Source organism: Epinephelus moara, chromosome 4 (genome assembly GCF_006386435.1).
Source record: "Epinephelus moara isolate mb chromosome 4, YSFRI_EMoa_1.0, whole genome shotgun sequence".
Lineage (NCBI taxonomy): Eukaryota > Metazoa > Chordata > Actinopteri > Perciformes > Serranidae > Epinephelus > Epinephelus moara.
In genome coordinates this window covers 36789743-36816138 of record NC_065509.1, presented here as the reverse complement: position 1 = coordinate 36816138, position 26396 = coordinate 36789743, and the positions used below count along the sequence as shown (strand labels likewise).

At 37.6% G+C, this 26396-nt stretch overlaps 1 protein-coding gene across 5 annotated transcripts in view; it reads right to left on the bottom strand.

The window, feature by feature from the left end:
• The window catches only part of ldb2a (LIM domain binding 2a), a 130091-nt gene that overhangs the window by 25169 nt on the left and 78526 nt on the right, over positions 1-26396 (bottom strand). For all 5 annotated transcript variants that reach the window (XM_050042862.1, XM_050042863.1, XM_050042859.1 and 2 more), the window contains exons 3-5: positions 23744-23916; positions 7762-7884; positions 498-581 (exon numbers count right to left, since the gene is read on the bottom strand). In XM_050042862.1, the coding sequence (XP_049898819.1) occupies positions 498-581; positions 7762-7884; positions 23744-23916 (380 nt within the window). The remainder of the gene's footprint in view (positions 1-497; positions 582-7761; positions 7885-23743; positions 23917-26396) is intronic.

Below are 26396 nucleotides of genomic sequence, written 5' to 3'. Positions count from 1 at the left end.
CGTGTTCAGCACATAAATAACAGCACAGGCTTTCAATTCCAGTAAGACTGAGAAGAAATAGTTACATTAACAGTCACGATATGACCTTAAATAAACTAAAGAGTTAATATGAGATTGCTGGAAAAGCATATCTTATTCAAATTGAATATTCAAACACTGAATACACCTGTAAATGTACATTTTGAAATAAAGCAGAGCAGATTTACTGCAGAGCAGGTAATATAATCATGCCAAGGACCATATAAATATGACAAAATATAAATATTCTACATGATGAAAACATCTTTACGCTGTCTAGACACATAAGTATAAGATATTTAGTTTACAAAGTATGAGCAGCATGCATTACTGCATTTAAAAATGGACAGGAATTGTTCCTCCGTGTGCATTTAAGTGTGAGGGGAACAAAAATAAAGGCAGAATGACAATCATAGACATTGTCAGATGCACACACACACACACACACACATGCACACACACACATGCAGAGTCCTTACCCTGAGGTAGTTGAGGGTGAAGTTGGTCAAACCCATGCGAGTGATGTTTTTGGACAGTTGTTCCAGCACCTGAGGGTCTTGTGCCTGAAGTCAGCAGCAGAGAAATAAAAAATGAAGAACACATTTATATATAACCTAAACATATATATATATATTTGTACATCTTTATTTTGTTGTGTTTGCATTCAGCCAACAACGAATAAACTAATTATCTACAGGCAATTAGGCTAATTGGCATTCATCAGATAATGCACATTCGACACATTTGCACCCTCAAGTCATAAATGCAACTACTTAACATTGTTATCGCGGTTGTGCCATGAAGCTGAATGGAAGTATTTCGGGGCCTTCATTTCACACTATTGTCAAACTGTGAGGCTAATTAATCAATATTATTTTGTCATTCCATTTAAATTTCCACACATTTTCAACTCCGTATCTTCGCTGCATTTGATGATGTTGCTCAGTGTTATGTGTGCAGGGGAAAATTAGTTTTATAATGTTAAGTTGTTGGAGAAACTGTGCAAAAATCTGCAGATGTAGCCCACTCTGCTATTTTATGTAACGTGCTTTTGTTGTTTTTGTGGAGCTTAAAAAAACTACAGCTCAATGTGGTCCAGTTGACAGTTGCATCATTCACACAAAAGATTAAAACCAACCATCATCGGCACTGAATAGATTAATTGTAAAAGAGAAAACTCATGGAAACCCTGTGATTATACAGTATGTGTAGGAGTAAAGAATACATCTTAAATAGGAACAAAGAAAAAATAGCAATTATAGGATGACATCTGATTGGGGAAAAAAAAAAGACTATTCACTAAGCTTGTTTGCCGCTCCAAGAATAAGCAGTCAAATCATAAAAAGCTGCAGGTATTGACAGAGCAAAACATAGCCCAGACTGAGGAGAAGCAGTGAGCACACTTGCATTCACTGCCTCATGAAAAATGCATAATTCTATCTCCAGTCGCATCTCTGTGTGGAGAAAGTCAAGAGGGAGAGCGAAAGAGTTCTTCTGTACCGTCAGCAGACCAACATGAGTGACGGGAGAATTGAATTAGTGTGCATTATTGGCCGACGGCGGATCAGAATCTGAATTACTTTACTCATCAAGTAGAATTAGTCTGAACGTACTGTACAAGGAATGTGTCTTGGCAGCGCTGGTGCAGCCATGTATCAACAATTTGTGGAGTAACACGAGTAAAATGCAGGCACATATGGTGCAGGGACGACACAGACACTCGGTTCAAGAGGCCAAAAACAGACAAACAACAGAGAATAAACTAAACACATGAAGAATTTAAGATGCATGGCAACGGTCCAAAGAAGATGTTTAAACAGTGGAGAAGATCTACAGTACATGCATTATGTTAGAGAAGTCAGGAGGCTCCTCAGGAGTGGTGCAATGTAACTAAACACATTTTACCAAGTACTTAAAAATATCGATTCATCAATACATATCGATTCTGAATATCTGAAACAGTCTCAATACTTTTGTCCTCAGTTTACACCGGTACCAGCTCTGCTTTCTTCTCTTATATCGTTAATGTTGACTACAGTCATTCTGCTGTTCTCTGCTGCTAACCAAGAAAAGAAAAGTTGTTGTTGTCATTTTATAACTTTGGTATATTTATCTTTTAATAAAAATGTAAATTTTCTGCCTGTGATGTCAGTGTTTCTCCCGTGGTATCATTTATTGATATTCAACATACTGTATCTAAGTTAGAAATTCCAATATTGTGACACCACCACCACATACTGTGCTTATGCACAATTTTGAGATAATGTAATACACCTTCTGAGGTACAATTTCATGATACTGAGGGAAATATTACATTCTATTTTTAATATTTATTTGACAGCGATAGTTCACTGCAAATTAAGACTGTATATTGAGAAAAAATATGATCATCTTTTAAAATATGACCCGTTGCTGAGATTTAAAACACCCATTTTTATATAATGTAGTAACAGTTAGCTCCAGCTTAACTTGGTAAATGGTAAAATGCTGCTTATAGATTAACGCATCAGTAATAATAATCTAAAAATATATTATCTAACAATTACAGGAGCGTTTGCCAGCATAAAAAATATTTAATTTTGATACTTTTAGTATTTTTTCTGATAATACTATTATATTATTCTTGCATTTAAATTTTATTTTGAATACATACTGCTATTTGTACTTTTAATACTTAAATGTATATTGAGTTTTAGTTTGTGTATACAACCACAAGTATCATTTATAACACCTTAAAACATCCTTTCTGAGAAAGATAAAGACAAAAACAGAGCAAAAAATAGAACAGTCATGGTTGTAAATGTCAATTTTCAAAGCAACGCATGAATTAATATCAAGTATCTTGAAGTTTATGTATCAGTTAGTCCAAATGTTTTGTCCACTGTTTCATAAATCATCCATTTCTTCCATTTACTAACAAAAACTTTTTCTCTCACTTAAGGTGACTACTTCCTCCAAACAGACTTATTATTACGACCCACTTGGATATATTGTACAAAAACCTTGCTTACTGTTCACATGTAAATGTCTCTTTGTAGTCTGCAGATTGTATTACTTCTGCTTTTAATGTCTTTGACAGCTGTTGCATCTTTGTCACGCTGCATTATTTGTAACTAACTTTAAAAATAGAAATTTGAGTTGATTGATACGAAGCTGTTTGATACGAAGCTGTTTGAATTCTACACTGCTGCTGCAGCTGACGTGAGTACGAGGGAATGCACGCTGTATGAGTGGGTGGGAGGTGGGTGTAGCAGATGTTTGGGAGGGGAAACTTCCAAAGTGTTTCATCTGTGTGCATTTATTCATTGTCTTTGTGTATTTTTACCGCCCCTAAGACAAGGAGATTAACCTTTCTGCAGTGGTGTAAAGTGAGTACATTCACTCCAGGACTTTACTTAAGTAGATTTTTGAGGTACTTCGATTTGATTATCTCAATAATTCAAGGGGACATACCATACTTTTTACCCCAGTATATTTATTTTACAGCTAAAGTAAGAAGTTTGCTCATTCAAAACCATATGATCAGTTCATACAATATAAATTATGATTATAAACACTAGTTTCTTAAAGATTACTATGATACATGCCAGCAGTGTACAGAATAATTCAACTGAGATTCAACTGAGCTTCAACCACCTAAAAAAATCAAACACTGTTTTGATCCCTAACAACAGATTCAAGATTCAAGAACTTTGTCATTATGCAAGCATGATGAAACTGCAAATGCGTCATCTTCAAATGATACCATACCATTAAAACTTCAAAGTCTTAGGGCTGTTAAAACTTCACACATATTCACAAAGAATAGAATAAGAAATGAATGTGCTGTAATGAGTTAGCATGATTAGTACTTTTAATTTAAAAACCGACAACATTTTTATGCACATTCTTCTGTACTTTTATTTCAGTAAGCTTAAAAAAATAATGACATTTACTTGTAAATGAGTACTTAAAATCTTGGTAATGTTACTTTTACTGAAGTTAGGATCTAGATACTTCCACCACTGATTTTTCTTTGGATAATAAAGTTATACCTGAACATAAGGGTTTCTGAAGGGACTTAATGAAGTCAAAGGTTTACTGCTGCCAAAAAGTGCTATTAAAGCCATCGTCACGACATGAGTAACAAAAAAAGTAAAAAGACAATTTCTTTTGTGACTTCAATACAGATGGGTTTCTGAAGTCAGCATCTAGTGGGCGATATGGGAACTGCACATCAAGCTCTGTACTCTTGTCCTCATCATATATAGCAATTCCTGTTGGTCTCATGTTTCTCAGTCATTTTCCCTGAGGGGAACATTTTAAATTAAATGAAAAAATGCTGCATTTCTTTGACTTTAAGCAAGTATTTACACTGTGATGATGTATTTATTCTAAAGCTCCTGTTCGTCTTCTTCAGAAATACTTATTGTTTGATACTATTTCCATCTCTGAACACACACCTCTAGCATCTATCAAACTAATATCAAATACAGGCTGTTTCTTCATAAACTCCTGAAAACTAAAATAAGAACAAACTTTATTTCTTTTCCAAACAGTTCCTCTTGAGTGACTGTTAAAAAAAACAGTGCAGCAGTGGTTCAGCTCACATCAAAAACTGGGCCTTCCACAGTGGCTCCGTCTGTACTGGTATCTGCAGTTTTCTGTTCTGACTCCCATGTGTCTGTATCTGCTTTCATTAGTCCAGGCAACGATCAAAAGACTGAACTCGCACTTCGCACACAAATCACTGAAGATCTGGCCAGGACCCACAATACCCCACAATATCCCACTCTCCAGGAATTAGTGTGAATGCCCACAGGGGCCAATTTATCGGTGAGTGAAATTCATATGAAGATTTGGCCAAAAAAAAGGAGCCGGCTATACAGGCGAAGCTGCCTTTTACACACACCTTTGGGTCCATGGGGGTAAATGGAAAATACTTGGAATGAATCTCGTTTTATTCATCAATCAAATGGGAGGAAATGCATGTATAGAAACTTTATTGGATATCACTGCTGAAAAAGAAAACTCATGTAAGAGGACTATAAACTATTGTTGTTCTTCTAGTCGTTTTCTTACCAAAGCCCTTTTCCAGAAATGAAATACGTCACATCGCCGGCTTCATCTAACTGTTAAAGTGATGGATTCTGTCATTCAGCAATTGGTGACTTTTATGTAAATGTTCCCTACGGCTTTTTACAAACCTGACAGGACATTTAGGGAAAGAGAGGAGGTGTCATTGCTGCTCTAAAACAGCTGTGAGTTGAAAAGTTTAATGATATGAAGACGGGAAAGTGTTTTCTGTTCTCCCACAGGCTGCATGACTGATTAATTTTAAAACTTATCTTTCCGTCGAGGCTTTAATTAATGACGATCTTGAGCGCGATGGACGCTCGGCCCTTCACTTTTCTTCGAGAGAATCTCCTAATAAATTTTCTCATCAATTATTAGGTAGCAAACTCGGCTGAATGTTTCTTAAAACTGACGTTAAGTTGGGAATTTCTATTTGCTCGTAAGCTGTATGTAAAGCGTTTTGCTGGATATTCTTTCAAGTTGAAATAACTAAAATGAAAGAAAGGAGAAAGCTGGTTTAATTATTGTAGCTGTTCGATACAATTTAAACTTCTTATGTTCCGTTAGCACTGCAAGAAAATAAAAGAAAGACTTATCTGACTGACAAGAATCTCACAAACGAGGTAAATGCAGCTCATTCATAGAGATCCAAGGTTTATAAAACTGATGTTATTTTCTTTGAGAATGGGTGATAATATTTAATCCTGCAAACAGGACTTACCTTCAGTTTTCCTTTGTGTATTTAATTATGTGCTAATGTACTCTTAGCGTTAATCTAACAGCATCAGACTCAGACGTGTGCGAAGAGAAGTGTTGCAGATGTGTTGGCAGGTCTGACCTTAAAGACTGCAGTCATGATGTAAAAGTGACTTATTCAGACATGACACCAACATGCACGTGTGAAAATCACATTTACGTGAAGTTGTGCCTGTCTGAAAGAGGCTTAGAGGAATACTACAATCCCAACATGATCATTTGTATATCAATGTGGGAAGAAAACTTCAAAAAGGCAAACGCTCTTCATGAATACAAGTCAAAGGGGTCCATGTTTAAACACAGCTAAATCAGTACTATATAAAACACGTTCACATAAACCAGGGTGTCTACAAGTATCAGACAGTTAAATTCAATGCTTTTGAAGACCCGTTCAAGACACCTTTAAACCAAATTAAGGACAGATTTTTGGACAAATCATGTTTAAATATTGACAGGCAAGTAGTATGCAGAGATAAATGTTATGTAGGAATATGGTCATTAGGGTGAGTTAAGTTAATCTACATTTTGCCAACAGGTAAGTGCAAGTATGAAGTAAAATGACAGTATTGTAGTTTGTTTTAAGATTTGTAACATTAGAAATGTGGACTTGGACATAAAAAGGCTTCACTCATTTTCACAAAAGGAAATCAAAAAATGGATAAATGAAATTAGATAAAATGTTTGTAGTAGTTAAGACCTCACTAATTCAAGTTTAAGACTATTGTAACATTAAATTTAAGACTTTTTAAGGACCTGTAGACACCCTGTAAACAGTGCAGGTGCACTACTCGTCCGTGTGTGAGACTATTTATGCTAAAGTGTTTTAAATAGTCAGGTTGTGGCGAAAATTTTGAGCAAAAGTTTGGAAAGCCCCAATCATACGACTAGATAAAGGAGACTTGGATTATACTGCATGAGTTGTGTAAGGGTTTGTAAATGGATGTTTTGATAAAGTTTTGCTCTCTGGCATGTGACAAACAGTTTCTTGCCGAATTAAACGTAACACAGGGTGAGTAACTGATGTACAAGTGGTCATTTGGGGGGTGAAGTATTCTTCAAATAGAGATCAGTAACCCCTTGGGCCCTTAAGAACCACTGTGTAGCACTGGGGCTAGTGTGAATGGACACCAGTTTATTAGGGACATTGAGCTGAAAGTAATTCAGTCTGATACAACAGTGCTGCAATAAAACCTTCATAAAGGTTATAATAATCTGTTTGGTGCAGTTTGTAGTGCTGTTGAATTGCACTGGACTATACAGAGAGGTGTTTCTGTTATTTACAGTAGTCTGGCCTCATTGATTGAAATTGGGTGGTCACAAAAATAGAAACACCCCTACAACACTAATCAATCTGCAGCCTTAAACATGACCATAAAGATGAATCCACACCTCTCTTCATTACAACCCTCATGAAGGTTTATTGTGGGACTGCTGTATTAGACTACTTCAGTTTTGGGCCTTGAATGTTTTACTGTACGTCCAATTTGGCTTCCTTTATTCACATTTTTAAAAACAGTGTTCTTTCCCCCTTACAGCCGAGCTGTATCGCACAGCTTCAGTTCAAAATCATTTGAAAACAGAAGACCTTCTGCGAGCTCCAGCTTCACTCCACAGCTCCAGTGACTAAATGTGTGTTACACTTAGTGGAATTAAGCAGATTATTCATTCGACCTTGTTTTTTTTTTTTTCCTCTCTCCCTTTTCAGACAAGGGCCCTTTTTTATCCTCGGTGGCCTTTGATGTCTGCAAATAAATTGGTTTGCAAAAATCCCTCCAAACTGCTTTGTTGGCGTTTAAATTTCATATGCTCATGAATAGCTTCTAAAAAGTGTCTTGGCAGAGAGCAGGGACCCTCGTTAGGATTCATAAAGTGACACCTAAAATGGGCGGATCAGGTTTTTTTCTCGTCGCGTGTCAATGATGTCACACTCACGTGCATGGCCAGGATGCTGCGGGGGATGAGCTCTCGGTACTGCCGGATGGTAAAGTGCCACGTCTTGATCCTCATCAGATCATCAAAGGCAAACTCCAGTATCAAACGACCCTCTGTACAAACCTGGACAAAGATCAAATAGTTAGTGTTACTTTACATTTCTCCTCAGCCTGATATCTCTTCCAGTAATCTTTAACCGGCTGGCAGGCGGCCGTCAGCTGATTTGGACGCAGACAAAAAAGAAATCAGTGTTTATTGGCCGGGCGTGATTTTGATAAAATACGCTGGAAGGGTTTCGTCTCCGTTTTGGAATTTGTTCAAGGACTTTGTAGAATGGAGCGAGCTATTATGCTCCCAATATTTACTCTGCTCGCTTCCCTCATTCAGAGCATCTGTCCTTGGGCCTCTCAACCATCCAGCTATTTCTAAAATGTGAAAATAAATGTAATCTGGAGAGGGGTGTGTTTACACCAGAGACAAAAGAACTTCAGGTCAGAGAGAGTTGCCAATTAGGAGGAGAGAGGGAGAGACAGAGAGAGAAACAGTGAGGGGAAAAAAACATTTTTTCGCCCCTTTAGCTGAATTCAGCGCTTGCCGGGGCCCTCGCGCTTCTCCCATATTTCGTTGCTGTGACAACCAGGGAGAGAGAGAGGAGAGAGAGAAACGGAGAGACAGACAGAGAGAAGGGGAAAAAAATCAGCTGATTAGTTGGCATGGCAACGGCAAAGATGTAATCCCACCAGACACACTCTAATCAATGCCCCCAGCGCAGATGGTCTCCTGAGGATCAGCAAGAAAGAGGCTAGCGGCCATATTGCACCCCCCCTCCCCCCCCAAACCCTCATTCCCCACTTCCCACCCACCCACCTACCCCTGCTGGTCACGTGCTCCGACGCTAACTCCAACACACACACACACAAAAAAAAGTATAAATAGAAGCTTGAATGCTCCAAAAAAGCCCCTGAATGCAGAGCTGCTGTCTCGACTGTAAAATGTGGATTCTGTATAATGTTCTCACTCTTTGTGCAACGGTGCGTTTCCAGAGTTATTCAACCAACACGAGATTACAATAAAGTACATATAGAGAGAGTTTTGTTCCATAATGTGACACCTACTATTAGAGAGACCTGATTATAATATATGGAGAAAGACAGAAAGTTTTGAAAGACAGTAGCTGCACTTTTATTTCTTGTATTTGGACAATATTAACCCTGAACCTTGTCCTCTATTACATATCTCTATTACTCTTTTAAATGCACATGCCTCATGCACAGCGCTGTCAGTCCTTAAAACTTGGTGCAGGTGATGGCAGGAAACATCAGACTGATAGAAATTAAGCAAATGCACCACACACAAGAGGGCTGCTTCTTCTTTTAATTTAGTCTTCATTTGAAATCATTGAATAGTTTCTGTTATACCTATGGGAAAAATAAGTGACAGTAAAATATCTAACTCTATATTACTGTGTATTGAATTTTATATAATATATTCTACTTCTTTATTATTGTGGGTTTGTATCCCATTACATGCTGTATCATGGTATTTTACTATATTTCCATTATATTCTGAATGTATATATATATGTATATTTTAAAGTATTGTATTGTTACTATACAGAGGGTGCATACTGCACAAACTGTTGGGTGTGAGTGGGGGATCAATACAGTTTAATATCATGATATTTTGGGTGGGAATATTGTATCTATACACGGCACCAAGTATCTTTTTTACCATATAAATTATTAATATCGCAAATACAAATTAAACATTTGGCAGCCTACTAGAATGATAAAATCAATTGCTTTTTTTCAGTCCACTGGATACATTTTGCTGCAAAAATAAGTATTATTTGAACAGACTGAAAACTTTATCTTAACAGATGTTGGCAAAGTTTTCCTTTGAGGACATAAATAGCCGTTTTAAATAAGCAATGAATCACAATATATCACAATATATGTTATTGCAATACTCGGCATATCACAAAACTTTGAAAAAAAATCACAATAATTATTTTATTCTATTTCATTTAACCTTAATTTAACCAGAAAAAAACTCTTCAGGTTAATAATCTCTTTTTCAAGAGTGTCGCGAAGGCAGCAACATAAAGTTACAGACAAAAAGCACAGATTAAAAATACAAAAAATGTACAGATCTAAAACAAGCAATATGAAACACCTTATAATAATGATAATATTGTATTGTGACTTAAGTATTGTGATAATATCATATTGTGGGGCCTCTGGTGATTCCAACACCTAAATACTGCTATATAAGTTAATACACTCATTAACAGTGTATTTAGTGTTGATGCTTATGCCTATATTCACATACATACACAGAACTTGCAATGCATATACTGTATATAGATTTTTAATGTCATCTCTCACTTCTTTTTCTTCCATATTTCATTCAAATAGTTCTGTATTAGTCGTCTTTCTTCATTTATCTACTTGTCTCTGTGTTGACACGTGACTCAGGGTCAATAAAGTCCGCCTTTTCTGGGGTATTTATATTTTTTTTTCATCTCAAAAAAAAATATGCAGCATTTTTGGAAATTAACACTTTCACTCTCTGACTGACACAGTTCAGTGCTGATACAGTGGTTTTACGTGCAAACATCTGCGTGGTTGGATAATGGGCTTGTCTGAGCTTGATAAGTGTGGATTAGACTAAAGCAACATTGGGAAATAATCCTGTGTGTTTAATGGATAATGAAAATGGCCTTTATCTTAATTTTTTATTTTTATATTTAGTCTTATTCCAACAGCAGTTTGTCTGACAGCTGACCTCAGAGCTCAGAGTGAAAGGATGGATGCAACATGACTTGTAACACCCCCCAAAATATGTAAATAAAATCATTACAGTAACTCAAATTGTGGGTTTAAACCATATATCTCCAATTTTGGTGATTTTTAAATAAACTTAAGGTGTTCATTTATGAATTCTTCTACTTCTAAAGTTAAATAAATCACCTTAAAACCCATTGAATTATCTGAAACATGTATTTCCTTAGCTCAAAAAAAGTTTATATTTTGGAGAGACATGGATTTCACAGGACAGAGTTTTATAATTGACTGATATTAATTATTTTGCAAAATAAAGTACAAGAAACAACAACCTATATTTGTGTATAATAAACATATGTATGCATATTATTGAAGTTTTGACTCCCAAATTATCACTTTACCCCCCGGGGTTCTCAGCCCATGTTGAATTATAAGACGGAATATTCTAATTAATCCACTAGTACTTAAATTGCTATTGAAAGCTGTAAAAAAAAAAAAAAGAAAAAGAAAAAAAAGCAGCTGTGACTTTGGTGTTTTTCTTGTCCTCCTTTGAAATGAAATGCATCATGGTCATTATGTGTGTGGATGAGTTTTCTGCCCTTTGGGCTGCTGAAACCTATTAAAAGAGCAAATACTTAGGCATGTATGAGGAAATAAGTACTTCTTTACATCATTACTGAGAGTGTACTTTTTGTAGATTTATAGTATTTAGCCACCAGCGGTGAAATAACTTGAATTGTGAGCCAGTGTCTTATGATGCTTTCAGGTGCAGTAGCCTACAGTGAAACAACGCTGCACTATTGATTTCTTTTTCCATAGTGCCAACTGTGTCTTTAGCATTGCCTCCACTATTGCTCTTATTTCTCTCCCCAGAAGCTTTCTGCCTCTCTCTAACCGATAAATGAATTGGCAAAGCAGCTAAATCAGAACCAGAATAAGAATCACCTTAATTGCCAAGTGCAATAAATGTGCAGGAATTTGTTTTAGTGGCACTGGTGCAGAGATATATTAACCACAAATACAACCAAGGCAGCCCTTTTTTTCCACAGACTCCAGCGTAGATTCAATCATACAAAGCTATTTATTTCTCCATACCGAGAGAGAATTGGTTAAAATCTAATATTTCTCACAATGGCTGTAACCATTTTTTAGCTAAATAATGTTCCCTTATGAAAACTAAAAGGAGGAAAATCCCCCTGAATTAAAAAGTGGTCCATTAAATGGTACAGCCCCTCACAGAGAGTCCCCATTGATTTAAGAGCAGGGTCATAAATCTTCCACACAACGGGGCTGAGATCAGGGGATCTCCAGCTCAAAAGAGCAAGAAAAGAATAACAGCGTCCTGCTGCTGGGACATTATTCAATACTGTACCCAAACATGACAATCAATTAACAACAGAGGAGCTGAAGGTCATTAAATCGATTATTATGAGCACTCATGACTGCTTCTGGAGAATATAAATAGGATCAAAGTTGACTAAATATGCTCAATTACAGCGACAAGCTGCTGACAGGCTTTATAATACTGCACCTCGACACCACCTCCTGAATCAGTGAGTGTGGAGCTTAAGATGAAAGCATATATAGGTATTTAAAGAAAATGTACATATAACCAAAGTGTGTTACTGTCAGTATGTTGAGTTTAGAGCTCATAAGACAAGTCAATTCAAGTCAAGTCACCAGATTATCACCACAGATTTAATCAGAAACACTTCTGCTAATCATTTAATTTCATATTTGTTTATTTATTTGTTTGTTTGACTTGTTTTCTTAAATTTGTATGATAGCTACCTGCCTTTGTTTTTCAACCACTGGTCGGTGGTTTACAATTCTCAAATCTTTGCACTCAAGTCCCAAGTGAAGACTGACAAGTCTTGGGTCAAGTCGAGTTTTGAGTCCTCAACAAGTCATGGTGCGCTCTTCACCAAATGTTATGCCATTTTAACAACAGAATAATCATACAAGAAATTTACAAAAACAATAATATGATTTATAAAATTTGGATAACAAGTGTAAAACAAGTTAGTTGGAAGTTGTTGCAACTCCATCTGTATTTTTCAACCTGCACATTTTGCATACTGCTTTTTTGTTGACCATCGGGTAGCCTCATTTTTGCACATGAAATAAATTATCTTTGATATAATTTTTTCCAACTGGCGCCCAGTAACGTGACAATAGTGGTGAGCTATCAGACTGGTTCAAACAAAGTGGACCTGGAGAACAATGAGAGTCAGTGTGCCAGAGATGAACAGTGTTAATGTCAGATGATTTAAGAAATTAAGGGAAATAAATTGATCTGTGGCAAACTTTTTAAATAGCATGTTTTTTAATCTTTGGGCTTGGAGGAAGGTTTCAAGTACTTTCAAGTCAAAAGGCTCAACTCTAAGTAAGGTCACAAGTCATTTGTGTTAAAGTCCAAGTCGAGTTGCAAGTCTTTTTTAATTTTGTCAGGTCAAGTCTAAAATCATCAAATTTGTGAGTCTAGTCTGACTCGAGTGCACACCTGTGTTTTTACTGGGGGGTTTTTATCAATATTTTGCTAATCAAACAATTGATCTATTAATCAATAATGAAAATAATCATTAGTAGCAGTCGTAGTTGAGTTACAGCAGCTGTATAAAGATGCTATTGGATACTTTCCCTCAACATGACAACCAACTTACAAATTACAACTTAATAATTCAACAGCTTGAATGAACTTGAAATCAATTAAAATGTTTTTTAGGATAAACATGGTGTGATTGTGTACTGCAGAATACAGTTCATACTTATGAGTAGTATATATCTGGAGATTCCCCGTAGCCTTACTATTAAGATTAAATATATCCAGTAAATGCAGCACTGCTGGTTTTATTGCAGCGTTTGTTGAGTCCTCACCTCTCTCGCTCTCTATCTTTCCATGTTTCTTAAATGCTCCTCCTGTCATTTGTCAAAAAGGGTTAAAATGTCAAAAAAATCTGAACCTAATCTTAAAAATTGGTATTTAATCTAAAGCACAACTGTCAGAAATGTGAATATATGAATGAACCTGAATTACAAAGTGGTAGACTCCTGCATGCGGCTTGTGCAAACTGTATTGAAAAGGCAGCTATTTTATGTCCAAAGACCTTCACCAGGAATTAAATGAAGTATACAAAAAGATGAGTACACATTCAGCAATTCATCTAAATGCACAATGCATACATGAAAAGATCAATGCAGGTCACTGCGTATGCAACTCAATAAAAACCAGAGGAATGAATGAGGAAAAAGCAACACAAACTAACTACATGAGTGTAGAAAAAAGGAAGGGAGAAGTCTCTATCATAATATAATCAAAACAAAAACGTGTGACAGTGCAGATAAATCAAGTCAAGCTCCACTGTAGTTAAAGAAACTGGGTCGTGTTAATTTAGTATTAATTCAGTATTAAAAGGAGTGTTAGCAGCTTGTTGCTACAGTTGAGTCTCTCAGTTAATTCTGATCCTATTTATATTATCCAGAGGAAGTGATGAATGCTGTATAGTTCATAATTAATAACCGTCGGCAGCACATGAAGGTACAATACTGATTTTATTGCTTCTATTATATTTGCGTACAATTGGGACAAGTATTTTTAAAAGTACAACCACTGATAAAGGTAGATTATTTCAGTGTTAAGATAAATATAATTTAGTGTCCAAAATTATAACAAAAGTGAGGTGACAATTCAAAACAAGCCTGAAAAACTACAACCCAAGCAGAGCTCAGAAAAACACACACAGCTGATAAGACATCCACTAGTCAATTTCTCCACTCAGGGAATTAAATTCACTTGAGCTGAGATCACCGTGTCACGAACTCGCCTTTTGCTCTTTGCTCGCCTCCCAGCGTGAAGAAACCCCCAACTGGGCACCGGTAACAAGGGCCGTGCCCTCCGAGCTAACACACACTGGCCAGGGAAAGCAAAGCCTGCTGGGTAGTGAAAAGAGGTGCTGGGATGCCGGGGGCCGCTGGGAGGTTGGGGGGCTTTTGGTCAAATTGGCACCCTGTGTCACCTTGTCAACACCTCGCCGCCCTGCAAAACCTCCACGCATTGTTCACAAGCACCTGGGTAGCACCGCACACTCTTAGCGCCCTGTTAACTCCAGCGATTCGTTAGTGTGTAGCATCCCGCCAGGTGAGTAACGATGAGGAGAGACAGAGAGAGCACAACACTTGACAATGTGATGAGCTTCTTTACATCATCCATCCCCAACCACTGACTTAACAAACCATATCTTACCATTTATCTATTCATTTTTTAATGATCTGCATTCGATTATTTATTTTTCTGTCATTATCGTACACAATTTGTTACATTTTTAGAACAAAACTTGTATAATCTGCTTTGTGCTTTGAGGATAAATCTGGTTTATTACAACTTGAGTCGATTTTCACAGTTTTGGCAATTATTTCTATGGGTGATTATCCGGGAACCAGGGATTGACTGATTATCAGCCACAATATTCAGCATTTTTATGATTATTGGAATACATATCCTTTATCTGATTGTCAATAAAATATATCAATTAAAAAAGGGCTACTTCGGCTCTGATGCCACTGCCTCTCTAGCCTCTTTAACACGTCTAAGGTGGGGATGTCATGCAGTTATTCCGCCTCGCCATTTTGTACAAAAGGTATGATCATGGAAGAGGTGGAAAGAACTGTTTCATCTTTGAGAAACAGAGGTAGTGACAGCATCAAATCGACATCTGCGCAATAAGGACAGCCGGCAGAACAGGACGGATGTGACGTATTGAGGACGTGTTATGTGAGCAGCTAACTTAAAGAAGAAGAACAGCAGCCAGCTGTCCGCAAACTGGGGAAACAGAGAGGTCCGATAGCTCCTTACCCTCTGAGCAGAGGACGAGATCAATTCTCAAATAACAGGGATGGTAATAATCGTTATTGCCATGGTAATCTATTATTAATGTTTAGAAAATGCTGCTGGACGCATATGTTTTTGCTTTGGGAACACCAGCATGCTGTTAAAAATGACACACTGAGGTGGAATTATGTCGACATTGGTTCTGTATTAAAGAGCAAATGTGGCATAATGAAGGGTCTTCGTTGTGGCCGAATCGCAGGATCTCTGACTAAATGGGGCTCCTGTCTGTAGTCTCACTCACAGCACAGAGACTTGAGTCTGCAGTGTAGTTCATACACTTCACTGATAATCCAGAGAATTATACAGTAACATTGAGCTTTTTGATCAAAGAAAGTTTTTGTATCGCGTCAAAACTACAGTCCATACTCTTTCTTCCCCTCTCTTTGGATGGATGCACTAAAGAAAAGGTCTGAGAGGGCAGTATGGGAGTATTATAATAACCAACACCGGGGAGGGCAGACTGCAATACATACAAAGAAGGTGTCAGCATCTTTTTTAAAGATAATGATTCTCCTTTGCAGCATTTAATTAAACATAAACTTAAAGGCATTTAAAACAAGTTCTGTATTGGAGTTTGTGTTATTCTTGATTTTAAAGCTAAGATTTCCAGTTTTACTGCAATGTATCAGTTCCAAATACAGGTTATCAGTTTCCTTAAATACTAATAGTATTGGTATCAGCCCTGTAAAAAAAAACACTGCTGGTGGACCCCTACTGGGAACATGGTGATATCACTACAATTAAGTCAGACAGGCTGAGAAACATGAGCCAGGACAATCAGACAAAGTGTAAACAAGGTCACAGTTTAACCAAATTATTTACCAGTGGTTACAAAAGTGGGTTCCTTCAGGATTTATTTTTACATTCTTTATCATTTTTATAACAATTCTATGTGTGAAGAAAACGTAATGATAAAATAAGCACCATAATAAAAACCCTGTTAAATACAGAGTTATGCTGCGCCCAGGTTGGTGACATGACAGCTTATGGGTGCCAGTGTGTGGATCATGAATGTTACAGATGCACAGAGGAAGGAAAGATGCTGATACATGTTGAAAAATCCATATGATGAGAGCCCTGTTTTGAGACGAATCATGTATCTTAAGCATCTTATTTTGGAGTGAAACCAACAGCTTGCACACATAGAATTCTGGTAATAATGCCTCAATGCACAGTGACGGTGTGCATGTACAACTATGGCGAGAACAGCAGGTCATTGTTGAAGCAGCCTGTGAAATGTGATGGTGACAGTTTGGGTGATAGTTTTACTGTTCTCCTTAGTTTTGTCATGTTACAGTAATAATATTACTTTTTCCAGTAACGACTAGTGTAACTAATTACTAATGAAATCTCATATCATATCACAGTTACTCCAAAACCAAACAACTCATACAACATTATTTTTGTTATCACATCGCTACTGACTTGAAATACAACAGTCACATCAGCGGACTCATTTTAGTTACGCACGCACATGTCATAAAGCAGCGAGTTGGTTGGAAACGCTCACCATAGCGGCTGGAAATAGGGCTGCAGCTAACGATTATTTTCAATGTCAACTAATCTGTCGATTATTTCTTCGATTAGTCGACTAATCATTTTATCGAAAAATGTGTTAAAATGTTGAAAAATGTCGGTCTGTCTCTCCCAAACCCCAAAATGATGTCATCTAATGTCTTGTTTCATACTCACGCCAAAGGGTTTTAGTTCACCGTCATGGGAGAGTGTGTAAAGCTGCCAATATTTGAACGTAAAGAGCTGCAATAAGAGTATTTTGGGGTACTTTTATAGTACTTTTCTATGAAAAATGACTCAAACCGATTAGTCGGCTACTAAAATAGTCATCGATTATTTTAATAGTCAATTAGTCATCGGTAAGTCAACTAATCGTTGCAGCCCTGGCTGTAAATATTCCCATTACTTTGGTTATTTCGGGAGGAAAGATGACAAGAACACTGCTGCTACAGGATGTTGGACGAAAACTCTTTCCACTGCGAAAAACACGTCCTTAAACCTCGAGTCTGAAACATCTCGACCACTACTCCTGACAGCACAACAACGTGAAGCTCCAAGAAATACACCCCAACAAAGTCAGCTACAGTCCTACACTGGCTAAAAAACAAAGAACAAGACAAAGAATTAATGAAGCTTGTTGCTGGATATGTTGCGGATGAAATGTTGCGTCCATGAGTGACTCTCCGTCTTTCGGGCAGAGCGTTGGAGAAAAAAAAACGTTTACAGGCAACTGAAGACCTCCAGGTAAATAGAGGCTATCTAGCCTTAGCTACACTTTACAGCGATTAACTTGACATTCACACAGAGACACATCTGAATTTTGGGGGACATACAAATTTATCAATTTTATGGAGTGTAACAGAAAAGTAATATAATGAGTAGTGTAAGAGATTACTGTTGGCAGGGAGTAATAAGTAAAGTAATATTATTACTTTAGAAAAGAGTAACAAGTAAGGAATGGTATGTTACATTTTTAAAGTAACGAGCCCAACACTGCCTGGACTCCTGTATATTTCCTATGCGCACACCAAGGATCACAATGAAAGCTAGTCTTGGACTTCATTGTTTTACCCTTGACCTTTATGTTGTTGTGTGATTTGATGTCCTTCCTCTCGTAACGTCAGATAAACTACGATCATCTGACTGCGGGTGTTTCTGTCCCTGTGTGACGTCTCGTTAGCATTCCACATCTCAGCAATTAATTTGGTGACTTGTTATTACTGACGGGAACGATGGCAAAAACTACAAAAATAAAAGACACAAATTGCAATGAATCAGAGTTATTTTTTTTTAAGTAAAACCAAATCTGAATTTCGAAAGAGAAAGAGATAGAGATGGAGAGAGGGAGACGAGCGAAGAAAAAGACAGATACAGGCGGAGAGAGAGAGACTGGGNGGGGGATGAGAGAGAGCGGTGGTGGTGTAGTGAGAGCGAGGGGAGAATGAGCGAGTCAGGCAGGGGGATGAGAGAGAGGAGGAGGAGGAGGATGGTGGGAGGAGGGGGTGGTGGTGGTGGTGGTGGTTGAGGAAAGCGAGGCGAGGCAGAGCTGATTGAGATTCGGGCCTCCAGAGCTGCAGGCTCGCTGCTGCTGCTGGGAGCTCAGGGAGAACACGCTCAGTTATTGGAATTCTTTTTTCTTTTTTCTAATGAATTAATTCTTCTCATCCAATTTAGGTGAAGATGAAAAGAGAGCAGCGCTGCGAGCATCAAATTTAGCTTTTTGTTGACCGGGCCTGGGCCGTTCTGTTTCTGTTCTGTACGGTTAATATCGGACATTCATAATATATTAAGGGCTTTTTTTTTTTTTGTTCCTTTTGGGGAGCCTTGTTTACAAAAACCAAACAACGGCAACATAAAAAGACATTTCCTGTGTGTGTTATTGGGGATGTTTCATAACCATTTACTGATATGATAAGACAAAGAGCTGTCCCCCACCCCCCCTGCACAAACACCCATTCACACAAAACAACCACCACATGAATACAAAATCATCTCCCCTCCAAATGTATGGAACAAAAAAAAAAGATATGACCTCATGAACCCCCTCGACACAAACCCACATGTAGGCAGCCATGCATGTAAACATACACCAACATCCACTCAGACACTGGAACTGAGGTAAACACCTGTCACATCTGAAATAATGGTGAGATTTGACTTTGGTATGCTAAATAAAGGTCCTGCACTCCCCTTCTCAAAATCGTTTTCATGTGTTAATATTTTTTTCGTCAGCGTTCATATCAAAACGTGACATATTACAACATGTTGCTTAATTGTGAGAATGTTTTGCTTTAAACAACCCTGTCTCCTACAAATTACGTTTGTATATTACGAAATTGTTTTCATAATTATGTTTTGGTGACAACGTAATCACGGTCTGGGTTATGTTCAGAGACATTTCTTTGAGTTAATGAAACACTATGTTTATGTCCAGGGCTGGATTTGCAGAGAGGTGGTGTGGGTGGATGGTGGACATTGTCCAGGACTGTGACACCCGGATCGCATCCAAACTCCTGTCGTAGATTTAGCCAACAAAAGCACTTTGGTTAAGGTTACGGAAAGACTGTGAGTTTGGTAAGGGTGGCTAAGGCTAAGGCTAAGACACAGTAAGGGTGTATGTTTATATGAAAAATGTTAACATAATGTAAGAATGTAAATGTTTTTAATTTATAAAGTTAATTATAAGTCTCTAAAGTCTGTGCAGTACGCAGACCCTGTTCAGTCCTACAAATGTCAAGCCAAAATCATATCACAGGGAGTTGGGGTGGACAATATGGCCCGAAAATAATATCATAATATTTCAGGGTATTTTTGCGATAATGATATTCTTGACAATATGACAAATTAGTAAATAAATATTTTATTATTATTATTATTAAGACCATACAATTGCAGAAAAAGTGATAAAGTTTTACATGCTTGTGCCATGCTTGTTGTTGCCGTGGACAACAGTATGACATCAATATGTCAACGAGTCAAAATATTGCGAGTATACAATTTTTTATATAATATTAAGAATTATACATGTATTATCGTGAACGAGATGATATCCCTTAACAGGGAGCATTAAATCAGAAACACTAACGTCAGTGATCAATTTACGGCCCATGTGCCAGACCATTTTTTTTATTTTATGTATTTTCTTAAACAGAGCTAGCTTATATAAAGTTCTGGGTTAAGCCCCAAATGTCCTTAAATCCTAGAAACGCCCCTGCGTAGAGCTGACCTGTGCAGGGCTGACTGGATGTACCTCTTGGCAAAATTAGTGAGAACAGCAAACGTCAAAAGGTTAAAAACAGGCTGTACATTTATATTATAAAAAGATAAATATTATCAATGTTTGTTAAATGGCCGCTGGTCTCCTGTCAGTTTGCAAAAGTGTCCCCAGGCAAAGTAAGATGAGTATCACTGACTTACATGAACAAGTTGACCATCAATAGGAGATGATCATATTTAATATTATATAGTTTTAGTTAGGCTCTTATACAGAGCACTTGTCTGTGTAATGTGTATTTTAAATAGCCATGCACAAGTGTAGGTATAAAGGGGAACCCCACTGAGGACAATATTATCTTATTACATATAAAACAGAATCAGTGTATTGTATGAAAACATTCTGATGAAGATAAGCTAAATATATTTTTGAGGCAACTTAGAAACAGCATACACTTAATAACCAAATGCACAAAATGGTTCCAAAATACCATTTGTTTAGGTTACAGTATGCATTTATGTGAAAAAAAAAAAAAGATTATCAGTCGATATGTCGTTATCAGACATTTTTAAGCTGTCAAATATCAACATTGACATCTGCCCAAAAAAATCTAATATTGTTCGAGCTTTAGTGTAAACTGCAAGTTACTTAAACAAGATCCCAATTCAGCTTTAAAGCTAACAACAAAAATCTGTCAGAAAGGTGAAAACAGTTCAATTTCATCCTTATTTTATTTCACTGTTATGAAAAATTGGCTCAAAAAATGATTCAACATTTAAAAACAAGAGGGGAAAAGTCAATTTGCTGCGTTAGTGCCAATAAATATGACAGCTGATAACTTGAATCTGGTTTATTTGTACTGTAAACTAGTAAAATAAGCTAATATCTCTGCAGAAAATATGATTTTAAATCTCAATAAGAGACAAAATTACTTGCTAAAATGGAGATTTCTTTTGCTGCGATGCTTTTTTAATTCACTTTTTAGTCTCACAGCCCTTGGCAGGTCAGTCAAAAAGTTAATTTCAGACTCTGCACTCCACGCACACACAAGAATGAGTGCATACTGTCAAGTCCTGAAAACAAGAGGGCACATAGCTGTTTAATGTCAGAACAATCCGGTCTGGTGCTGCAGCTCAGGGTTCATGGTACAGGGAACATGGAATCCCTTTAGCTCGGCTGCTCGGCGCTGACAAGGTATCTGGCCTCAGATTCATTTAGACAGTCAGCAGAAGAACACTAAGAGTCAGCTAGCCATCTGGATCAGACTGTGGTGAAGCAGATATTCACTCCAGCTCACAGGGGGATTCTCTCCCCAAAGACAAAAGCAGATGAGCTCAGCTTTAGTGCTTTCAGTAGACCTTGGTGTCAGGTTTGGATTATCTCACCTGCGCAATTTGTGTTTCCCCAGCTTCTGTCTGCACTTCACTCATACTGCAAACCAAACCATACTCTTCAAAGATCTTATTCATGTCCCTTCAGCTTTGCCTTTGGAGTACCTGAGGGCTTAACAATCTGCCGACATCTTTAACATGAGAAATGCCAGTGGATTTTTGGGGGTCTGGGAGAGGGCCAACTGCTGATAAGTAAAGAGGGTAAATATGACTATGTTTGACTTTTCCCTGCATTAATGCTGAACTCTGGTGCATATATTTGGTCACAGGGAAATACGGGTAGGGTGCATTTTTTCAGCTTAGGTATTTTAAAGCTTGAATTCAACATGCAGTAACATTCAGTATGATTGCAGTTAGGCTTTTTTGTGAGATGTAATCTTGAAGAATAGGTTCACAATTTCTCAAGTTGCTGTAATCATCCTCACTGTCCATCCATACTGGCTCTGAAGAGATATTTTCCTTGTGCCCTTACGATGTAAAGTGACTGTAGGATGGAGATATTTTCCCCTATCTCTCACGCCTGGATTCCACCAGGCGCTGAGACTCAGTTTTGTTGGAGGAATTTTCCTTGTGCTTTCACTACAAGTAAGTTAAGTAGACGACATGGTTAAATGGTTCTTTTTTTGTCTGGTTAAATTGTATTTATTCTTGTTATTTCCTACTTTGTTGTGCTGTAGCCAAAGACAAAGTTAATACCATTAAAAGTCCGGTTATGAACGACATGGATCAAACATTTGCGGCTATGTTTTAGTTGTAATAAATACACTACTCCCCGTTATTTTTCCCCATTTATATTTATATTTAAAGGGTCTTTATTCTGAAAATTGACCGGCTGTAGCCGTCTCACTTCCTGCCCGTCTTGATTTGCTCTGTGCAGCTGCGTCGACACTCTGTCAAAAATAGACTAGACGCGTATTTTTAGTGGAGCAGAGCGGAGAGCTGCTTCTGGGACACTTCTGGGACTTCTGCAGTGCGTCTGGTGGAATCACAAGCATTGTCTAGAGTGGCCGCGATCAGCTCTGGCCGTCTCGTCAGAGACAGAATGCCCCCAGCCGTGCCTGATGGAATCCAAGGGTTAGATTGGAAGCGCGTTAGGAAGGAGTTCTCTTAACGGGCAGTATGAGCGGGAGAAACGTTCACAGCTGTTAATAACGGGCCACTGTTTTTAGACAGACTTAGAAAATTGTGAACCCATCGTTTAAGACATAATATACTGCATGAAGTCCTAATTTGTTGATAGTTTATTGAGGTTTTAGTTCTCCAAAGAGCAGCTTAACACACACCCTGTCACAAATTCAAAACCTCACATCACACACTGTGTTATGTTATAAACACCACGAATGGGGTCGAAATGAACTGATAGTATGATAAAGTACACATAATTTACTGACTGAAAAGGTTTATTTAGTTTTAAGGTACTTTCTAACAGCAGTGAAATGTAACTACAAACTTTTATTCAAGTACTGTACTTCAGTAGATTTCTGAGGTACTTCACTGGAGTATTTTCATTTTACACTACTTTATTCTACTCCACTACATCTCAGATGTACTACTGTACTTTTTACTCCACTACTTTTATTTAATAACTCTATCAACATTGCATACTTAGATTTTTTAAGACAAAATATAAATCAGCTAATACATTATTATCTGTTAATAAAAGTTAAAAATAAAAGTAATTAAAATTAGCTCCACCTTTAGCAGCTTCAACATTAAAGTGATGAACACATTAATGCATTATTAAATACAAGCCAATAATATAATATTTATTATTCTGAAATGGGCCTTTCAGTGTAATAATTACTTTACTTGTGGGACTTAAAATATATTTTGATGCTGACAATTTTGTACAATTTTTGCTTATAGGTGCTACTTTTCTTTAGGTAAAAGATCTGTAAAGTTATCTGAATTGTCCTTCAGAAATCAGGGGTAAACATTTAAACGTATGCAAACTTAGCAGTTAATGTATAATTTTGTTATTCATGCAGCATATAAAAGAAAGATCTCTCGACCACGTATGACTTGAAAACACTGGGACAAAATGAAACAGGGAAGGGAAAAAAAAAAAAAGAATCAAAGAGTGTCAAATGGATTTGATCTTTAACCAGTTAAACACCTCGGCCTGCTCTATTATCACAGCTTGTGATCAATTATTCATGGTGGGAGAAGCTCAGGGGTCAGGTGTTACCTTTGTAAACATTGGCTTCCCGTGCTGGGTGACCATGGTGCACTGATCACAGTCCAGGGTGATGCAGGAGTTGTGGAAGGACTCCTTGGAGTGTTTGAGGATGTAGTGGAGCTCGGTGACCCCACCCTCAAACACCGTGCTGAAGTAACGGGGTATCAACGTCCGGCCGATCGCTGCGGAGAGACAGAAGAGAGGACAGGGCTGCTAAATATAGATGGAGAGCAAATGTGGAATGATCTGGAGGGAGACAGCGGGCTCAGAGATTAGATAAGATAATAGAGACTTTATTGTCATCCATCTATTTTCAGTGCAGTACATGGAGGAATGAAAATGTTTCTGCTGCAAAACAAAAGAATGAACGAATGAACAAAAGGTGCAAATAACAAGACACAACAACAGGTGCAGAACCACATACAAGACAAAGTACAAACATATAGTGAAAAATATGTAAATAAATGTAGACTAATGTAGAGTGATAGAGAAGAAGACGACATAATTACATACTGCCACCACCACAGTAATATACTATAATGATGCTGCTACTTGTAGTAGGCCTACTGCCATTACTACTTAAGTAGTTATTACACAATTTCAAAGGCCACCACTGCTACTTATGTAAATGCTGCTATTATATTCTGTATAAAACTACAGACTGCTGCTGTTACTATTTTGATTTAGAGCTTGGTATTGATGTGATTCCCCTAGGATTTTTGTCCAGCAGGAGTGCTGAAGTGCCTGACTTTTATTTTGCGCCAGTGTAAGATATATAGCACATCTGCTGATGTGAGAAGAGCTTTAGACACATATTTACTCGCAGTTGCAGATGTCAATTTAGGTGTATTAAAATGCTTCCCATACCCCATATGATGTTCTAATTGCCCCTGCATCTGACATTGACATCTAGTGTTTCAATCAGTTTTGTAATTAACAGTGCTTGTAAAATCAACTTAGGACTGTTAACAAGTTGAACACAGATACGAGCTACTTACATAAAAAATATGTATCCAAATAGTTCAAGAGGTTTTTGAGTAACGACAACAAAAACAAAATTTGTCACAGTTGCCCCCGGTCTCCCCTGAACAACCCTGTGTTTCCAGTCGCAGAGACAAAACAATTCAAATGCTTTAGAAACGTAGAGAGGAAAGAGCCAGTATGTGTAAAGATGCCATGTCGGTCGTGTGGGCACAATACAGGACAACACAAAGCTAAATGTGAACACTGTCGGAAAACAGCAGAGTGTATCACAGCCTCAACAGAAGAGATCAGTGTGTGGTGTGTGTGTGTGGGGATTTAGGAGACACAAAGGCGGTGTGTCTGCACTTGGGACAGGCAGGTGAGGCCAACATCAGGTTAGCAGTAAACCATGATGGTAAGAGTCAATGCTCAGTGTGAGCTACAGTTTGTCAGAACCACCAGACCCATGAAGCTACTTTACATCAAACTTTTTTGAACGAATATCCTCCAATTATGATCGACGGCCGATGATCGGAACACCCTTACCAGGAAGAGTTTAATTCACAATCTTTACTTGTCCCTGACTCTGTCTGCCTAAAGAAGAGAGAGTGAGCTAATTGCATATGAGGAGATGTTCATAAAGCATTGGCACTATTCATTAAAAAACACACACATATGACGAAAGCACTGTATTGTTTGAAATTCTTTGGGTGGCAATATCAAAACAATACTTTTTTTCCCCAAACCTTAAAGCAGTAGTTCGACCTTTTCTTTCTTGAGAGTTAGATAAGAAAACTGATACCACTCTTATGTGAGTGCTAGGAATCTTCACTTTAAACTCTAACAGGGGAGGTAGGAAAAAATATATAATGTCAAACAATTCCTTTAATTTGAGAAACGTATTTCTACAAAATATTTATTTTTAATTAAGGTTCCAGTAAAACAGAAGTTATCAGCGTCTTTAGTTCCTGTACTGTGACATATTTCTAAGTGAAACACAACATTTGAGCTGTGTACAGTTACAAGAGATTTAAATCAGATCCTTCACATTAGATTTGGCCGCTAAAAAATGGGTGGGCTTAGGGTTTAGCACTCTACGGAGCTAAAGCAAGAGTCCGCTGCTGAACAAGCTGTTGGCTCCACATGCTTCCTGTTGTTAGTGAAAGGAGCAGGACGATGAAGAGATGAATGAGTTAGACCTCAGCCACATTGTTTTGGAAAGAGAACAAAGGTTTTGCCCAAACCAGAGACTGTATATATAATAGATGTAGCTAACGTGGCATCTATTATATATACAGTCGGCGCCGTCTTGTTTTTGTTTTTTTTGGAGCCAGCTGTCAGGAATGGGGAAATTAGCTATACAGACCAAAACCGGTGTTTTGTACCAGCCTAACCCTAACATGGGTGCCTATGAGGACTGAGTGGTTTTTGGAGCCAGCCTCATGTGGCTGTTCAAAGAACTGCAGTTTTTGGAACCTCTGCATTGGCTTCATTTTTCAGCCCCAAAGGTTACTGCTTGATCCAAACACACATCTCTTCCAATCACTCTCCATATTACTACAACCCACACATGATGAAGTGTGTTTTTATATCACCATTGTGGCTAACTAGTTGCCCAAAATCTCATTTAATTGGATGACTTTTGTAAACACCTCTGAGTGCAGGATGAGTCATCAAACACTTCAAGCCGTTTAACAGA